The sequence below is a fragment of the Teleopsis dalmanni genome, chromosome 1 (genome assembly GCF_002237135.1).
Source record: "Teleopsis dalmanni isolate 2A chromosome 1, ASM223713v2, whole genome shotgun sequence".
In the NCBI taxonomy this organism is placed as follows: domain Eukaryota; kingdom Metazoa; phylum Arthropoda; class Insecta; order Diptera; family Diopsidae; genus Teleopsis; species Teleopsis dalmanni.
The window spans coordinates 28,603,205-28,610,489 of record NC_051846.1 but is presented as its reverse complement, the minus strand read 5'-3'; the positions used below and the strand labels follow the sequence as shown (position 1 = coordinate 28,610,489).

General features: G+C 27.7%; 1 protein-coding gene across 1 annotated transcript in view; it reads right to left on the bottom strand.

The window, feature by feature from the left end:
• Window positions 1-6,953, bottom strand: part of LOC119678690 (LIM and SH3 domain protein Lasp-like) — a 21,303-nt gene extending 14,350 nt beyond the window's left edge. Inside the window, exons 1-2 of the mRNA XM_038090670.1 lie at window positions 6,635-6,953; window positions 2,040-2,148 (exon numbers count right to left, since the gene is read on the bottom strand). Coding sequence (XP_037946598.1) covers window positions 2,040-2,148; window positions 6,635-6,953 — 428 coding nt within the window. The remainder of the gene's footprint in view (window positions 1-2,039; window positions 2,149-6,634) is intronic.
• Between the last annotated feature and the right edge of the window lie 332 nt (window positions 6,954-7,285).

The window sequence follows — 7,285 nt, the reverse complement described above, 5'->3', positions numbered from 1 at the left end:
TTTTATTCATTTTATTCTTTGCATTAATTATTATTATTTTTATTTAAAAATCGATTTTAAACAATTTCTTTATAATTTAACATTAAGAAATAAAATTATATATTCAATTATTTATTTAATATATTTAATGATATATATAATCCAGTTAATAATTTGCATCAGAACTTGCAAGTGTTTATGCACAAACTAAACAATTTTCACTCAACACTTTTTGCCCATGTTATCCTATTGGAGCATTAATTCTACTTTTAACTGGTATAAAACTTGATATGTTCCAAAATTCATTTGTACAGGATTTGGATAGATACATAACGTACATTATGGTTTGCAGAAATGAGCATATCTATAATTTTATACGGTATATAACTTATGGACTTCTCCGTGTATTTGTATTTATCAAGGACAACACAAGTCTACAACCATATCTCTACACACATCCCCAAATTCCATTAAACAAATGCATCAACCTCTTATTTTATAGTAAATTATATTATGGACACATTTTAAAATTATAGTAAAAACCAGAAAATATTAAAAATTATTGGTTTATTAGTTAGTTATCTAAAACCTTTTTAGACTATACAAAAACTGTTAAACCTGCAGATATGTACTACATACTACATATATTACTTTTCATACAAATTTTCTAAGAACTACTCCTATTAAAATAATGGATATAAGATAAATATGTTTTCCAGTTGTATTTGTATTCAGTGACGTGGATATAATTTCGCCAATGATTTTGTGAAAAGAAGAAGAGAAGAAAAACTTAGAAGTTGAGTAAAACGGCGTCATTTGAAATTATCCCCCGGTTCCATTGTCAGAGATGACCAAATTCAGTTCAAAAAAGTTATCAAATATCGTCTTAAATAATAGTTTTTTTTTATAAGAAACCCATTATTTCAGAGCTTTATCCTCAAAAAGGATAAATTCGAAATACAAGAAAAACCATTACAACTTGTCAATAATAATCTTACCTGTTTTCCAATCCCACATTATTTTCTCATCTTTTCTTCAGTACACAGAAGAAGAACATTATAACATTCTTATATTTATTATGTTGTTATTCAAGCCTACCCGCCATATTGGGGGTATCGTGTGGAGGCAACAGATAGAAACCATAATCAACTTATATTAGAGTATATAATGAAAACAAATAAATAAAGGGAAATTATATGATGAAATTGTGTGTGATCTATATCAATGTCGACGATTTTATGACGATTTTAGAGTTAGATAGGTATGTTATTTGAGCATCGTCAGAAATAAACGGATTAGTTTGTAACAAGTAACTATTTAACACCCTGCCAAAGTCTCCGTTAGAACAATTTTAATGTCATGAGGACTAGAGGCATAATCAGGAATAAATAAGTTAGTTCATGACAAGTAATTGTTAGAAGCGTTGATATGAATTCCAATGGATTAAAACAGTTTTTACTGAGCAGGGAAGTGGTTAATTTCCATGACAAATTAGGCAGAGGTCTATGGAGAGTGAGTTTCAATACATGCGAAAAAAAAGATACATGTACGTCAAGAGCCGACAGTTCTTCGATGTTAGTCGAACTCCCAAATGTTTCCTTTACTTCAACATTTGTTAATATATTTGAAATACAAGAATTGCTATAAACTATATAAAGTCACGAATGACTTTAATTACTTTTACAAATATATCCTAACAGCGTTTTAACACATCATCGATACAGGCCTTGGCTCCATTTCTAAACATAACGTGATTATGGTACAGGTGCTTTCCTAACACATTCATTTTGTCTATAATCCAGGTATAACCATTTAAATAAACGCAGACATTACAATTCATGTGTTATTACTGCTGAAAGTGTTTAAAACACCACATACGCATATCTTCGAAATTGGTCCATCACATTATGGTAAGGAACACTATCCTATGGGTGTATTTTACTTTAATATATGCGTACCCCCTTAATTACGCCGATAAATATTACATGTAACACTAAAAAGCTTTCAGAGTATTTTTAAATACGTCTGGAGAAATGGATCTTCAGTCATGGATCTGCGACATTGATGCTGAAGTATTGCCCAATAGTGCCACTAATTCATAAATACAACCGGAAAGTGCATTTTTCAAAATGTATCTATAAATGGTGGTACGTCCTATTAACTCCGTACCTGGAAATTAATTATTAATTGTTTAAAAAATATACCTACTAAAATATCAGCTTGTATTTTTAATGTTGAAAGGAATGACCAAGAATTTTTTTATAATCGGTGTTGAGGTTGTCAGATACTATCAGATTCATCAATTATATAAGCAGTATATTAGTATAATATACAGTATAAAAAAACCATTAGCTACATGGTAATAAGTCATTTCATAAGTTTACCTAATAGTTATATTATATATTAATAATATATAATAATATATAATAATAGTTATATTATATATTAATAATATATAATATAACTATTAATGGTCGCTATATTAATGGCTATATTAATGGTCGCCGTATATTTATATTTTATCAATGTAATTATAGGAATAAATAATTATTGAAATTTACACAATTTCTCTTTGATAGTAACATACCATATATAGCTTCCGCATGACTTGGCTGTTCATTCTTCAAGAAGAGGAAGTATGAGAACTGCTCGCATATATACAAGTCGTACCAAAAAATCCAGTTGTAATAAATTTAGTTATTTATTAAAACTACATATCTTCCACTTCCATACTTATATAAAATTTCATGCCATGATTTCATAATTCTTAGAAATCACACTTCCAGACCAAATGCCACGCCATGCAACGACTCTTTTATGGATGCAATGGGCTTTCGATAGTTACTTGTGGATTTTTATTGCCCCTATACGACAATTCTATTTTTGTATATATATATTATGGAAAAACTGAGCCGTTGATCTTTGTGTAAACACAGTTTGTTCCATGTATTAAACACTCGGCCAACTTTAGTTGTTGCGTTAACTTAATTCTATTAGAATGGCTTTGTAAGCACTTATATGAAGTTTAACATACTGCATAAACATACATAATTATGCCGTACGGGTTAATAGAGAATCACTAATTTTTTAATCAATTTTCAGTATTTTAACATGTTCTGTGGTTGTTAAACGATACATATTTTTTTATGAAAACCCTTAAACTAAACATACGATACTTTGGATAAGAGTTGTGCTTGTTAACTGTCACTATGTAGTCAAATTAGGATCGCGATATGTTTAAGCTTTTATATAGTGACCCTGTGCCAGTGATATAGTATGAATTCCTGAAATAAAGTAACTGTTACCACTACTAAAATTTGCAATAGCCCATAATATTTAATTTTAAATGACTAAACCGTAAAGCCTTTGAAAAAAAAAAATTATGTTTTTAGTTAAATTAAACAGTATAAAAAAATGAATAAAAAAAGTTACTGATTAATATTTTAGTAATTTATTAGTTAGTTAATCAATTTTCGTTTTCGCATTGCATATTTGTAATATTTATAATAATAAGAATGTTGTTACTTCTACTCGTATATTTTATTCGCTGAGTAACATTGAGAAAGTAAATTAATATTATTTTATTAATTACATTTTCAACTTGTATTTTAATAAATAAACTAATAATATGAAATAAATAAATATTTATTTTTATTATCGTTAATATGCTTTTAGTATTTATTAAGAACAACATACAACATATTTAATTTTACATATGCGTAATGTAACCACAAATTTATAGATCGAAAATGCATATATTGTTCAAATACATAGTAAGTATACTTAAGTATATATGAGTATGATTTATATATAACTATAACTGCACACTAGTTAGTAATTGTTTATTTTATTTTTTATATATATTTATTACATGTTCTTTTGTTCATAGTAGTAGGACTATATTGCAAGTGAATATTGCAAATTTCTTTTGAGATATTAACGAAATAAATTATATTTTTAAATTTTAATTAATTGTAATTATTGCAAACGAGTATTTTCATGTTCTTGCTTATAATAATTTTTAACATTTATATGCATTTGCGATATATATTTTCGCAAATAAATATACAATATATATTGAGTTTATATGCACTTAAAGCATATCATATTCAATTCTAACTTTTTAATGGAATTGCAAATGGTAATTAATGCTTATATATCAAGAGTTAATAAATTACAATTAATTAATTTTTATTAGTAAAATTTTTAATTTGTTGCTTTAAGGCAAAATTTATTTACAATTTAAGAGAAACAATATTAATATACAATTTAATAATTCATTTCATTATATACAAAATACATTGTTTAATTTGTTTATATTAATAATGGTGTCTATGAAAAAAAAACATATTCATATAAAGAAAGACTTTAAATCAATCAAATAATTTGTATTAATTATGAATACCGACAAAGTCACCATTACAAATAAATGTATAATAATCTTTATTCTAATAATTTCAATGGCTTATTTTAATGAGTACATAATACAGACTATATTAAGTATTGTTTTATATATGACATACCTTAATAATTTATTTATATTATATATAAATATATAATAATAAATTTTAATAGTAGATATATAAAAAAGAATTTAATCCCTATTAATTACAATAAAACATTACATATAAATATTTTCTGGAAAAAATTCAATGCATTTTAATTAAGAAGTTGTAGCTGTTGTTATTATAAACCGTGAAGGTTCATTTCGTAGGAAAGATGAAAGAATACAAATACATGGACTAAGTTCAGATTCGGTAAAGGTAGAGTAAGAAAAAGAAGGCATCTTTGCGAGAGAGAGACAAAGGTACGAGTGGGTGTTAATTGAAACTGGAATGTGTCGAGGCGAACGAACCTGGCCACTTTAATGAATCAATGGAACAATTGGATTTAAATTAGTAAGCGTCATTTAAAATAACAACAAATGGGTGACGTCGTGTGGATAGGACTGCAGTTATAGCTCACGTAACTGGGTAAGCTAAAACATAGCAGAACTAATGGGAATTGACGTACTTATACGTGACAAGTAACTATTTATTAAAAGGTGTCCCTTTTAAAGAAGATTCTTTTATAAAACTCACAAATCAGGAACTCTAATTTCAATTTCTGTTGTTTTACATAGGACTCCACACTTTGCTAATCAACAAAAACACGAATATTTAACAACGATGAGCCAACTTAATTCAAATTTTTTAAGAGCAAAATCGGAAATGTTTTCCTCAATCAAATTAAACAAACTGCATTTCAATTTCAGTAAACTCACAGCCTAGTGGTGTGCTACATATCTATACTTTTATAATAATTATATATCATATATATAATCCGTTTCACATGGAGACTGTTAATTAATTTCTCTGTAATTAAGCTAAAGCTCATGCCTTACAATACCACTTTAACTTGCACTTTGAGCATTTCGCTCGAAAAATAAAAATGAAGAAAGTGCTTCATGTGATTCATTCACAAAGCTTTAGTAGCGTTATAGCCCACCTCAAAAAAAGCCAATGGATATAATAATCGTAAATGCAATGCAACATACCATACATCGAAAACTGACAGACTTACCAACACCGCGTTATCAAATCTCAAAATGGTTACAGGCTCCTCGGGGAGGTATGCAGATCTGAGGTCAATTATTGCTTAGTCTGATGAAGTGATAAACAATAATCTAGTCAAAGTTTAAAGAGGGGTTTTGAAAATACCTCGAGTTAAAAAAGAGTATATGTTAAGTGCTTAAGGGCACTAGCTAAAAACAGCTTCAACATAATAATACATCGAAATTGTTTTAGAACCAACTTTAATGGTTATTTACGATTGAAAAAAAACAAAATAACACGTTTATTATGGACTAAAAACTAATTAAAAAATTCGAATATTTCCTAAGACCACTAATGGGGAGTATTTGACAATACTTAAAACAGCGTTGTATGGTCAGCCAAATTTTAATAAACTTACTAAAATTTTTGTTGTTGTCTTTACATTTCTATTTGAACCCTTCTAACTTTAAAATAACTTTTCTTATTTTTTTTGTTATATATTGAAACTATATATTTTGTTAAAGTAGTGAAAAAATTTTCTATATACTTAAACCACAAATTATTTAATTATTGCAATTCTATCTTTTCTTGTTTTATTTATTGGGATACAAATCATAAATATTTCTATTAAAATTTATTTATTATTTGCACTTTAATCAAAATATTTGCGATGTCCAACATTTTTCCCAATTTAAGGTTTTTTTTGTTTTTCTATCTGTTTAGCATATTAAAATGATAAGTGGTGTTAGCAGTTATGTTTGCTTTTTAGTATTAGATGCCACTTTATAATTTTTGATAGCTAAATGTTCAATCAGTTGGTACGTACCGTAAGAACTTAAGCCAAAGCGAAATGCACAACCCCAACTACACATGTGTATTCGATAGGAACGAAAAAAGCAAAAAGCAGCGAACTTAAGTGAACAATAGAAAAATTCAATCCAATTCGATTTTCTACGTAAGCGAATTCAAAAATTTTGATCGCGAGAACTTGTATATACAAGACTTATATCATATCGCCTGTACTTTATGAACATCCCGCTATAGCTAATCCTAAAGTATGTCATATTTAAAACGATACATAACAAAGTTTTTCATTAAAAGATTTAACGAAAGTAACTTACGTCTAAATTTTTTTGTATTGCGTAAAAGAGTAACTTTTTTAGTTGTATTTTGTTGATTTACATTAGTTGGTGATGATTGCTTGTGTTCCGACTCCATATAAAAACTGCTAACAGTTTGTGTACTGCAATGCTGTTTCTGTTGACGGTAATAGTCATTTAAATTAGTTATATAATAATATTCGTGTTCGGCGACATCTATTTCAGCATAATTATTATCTTCTTCGTCAATCTCGTTCTTGTTCTCGTTATCGTTGTCTCCGTACTTTTCTTCAAAATTAAAAGCCTCTTCGCGTAAGTGGTGCGTAAATTTATTAGTCATTTCGGCATTTCTGGCGAATAATTGATCAAATCACATATTTTCATCGAATTTGGCAAAATTATTATCATCATCCCATTGAAAATTATTACCAATATTAGTCGTATTGTTTTTGTTAATACCGTTATCACTAGTTTTCGTTTCAGTGGTTGGTGCTTTAAAGAATTCATCATCTTCGAATGGATCTTCAGCTTTTTTGGCGAATATATTTATTGATTCCGACTTTTTTATTAGTTCCTGTCGTTGTTGCAATTTGCTATTTCGTAAATTATGTTTTTTTGTGGCTGCATTACTCGTGGATTGCAATGAATCTGCATGCCATTGATCCTCTTTTT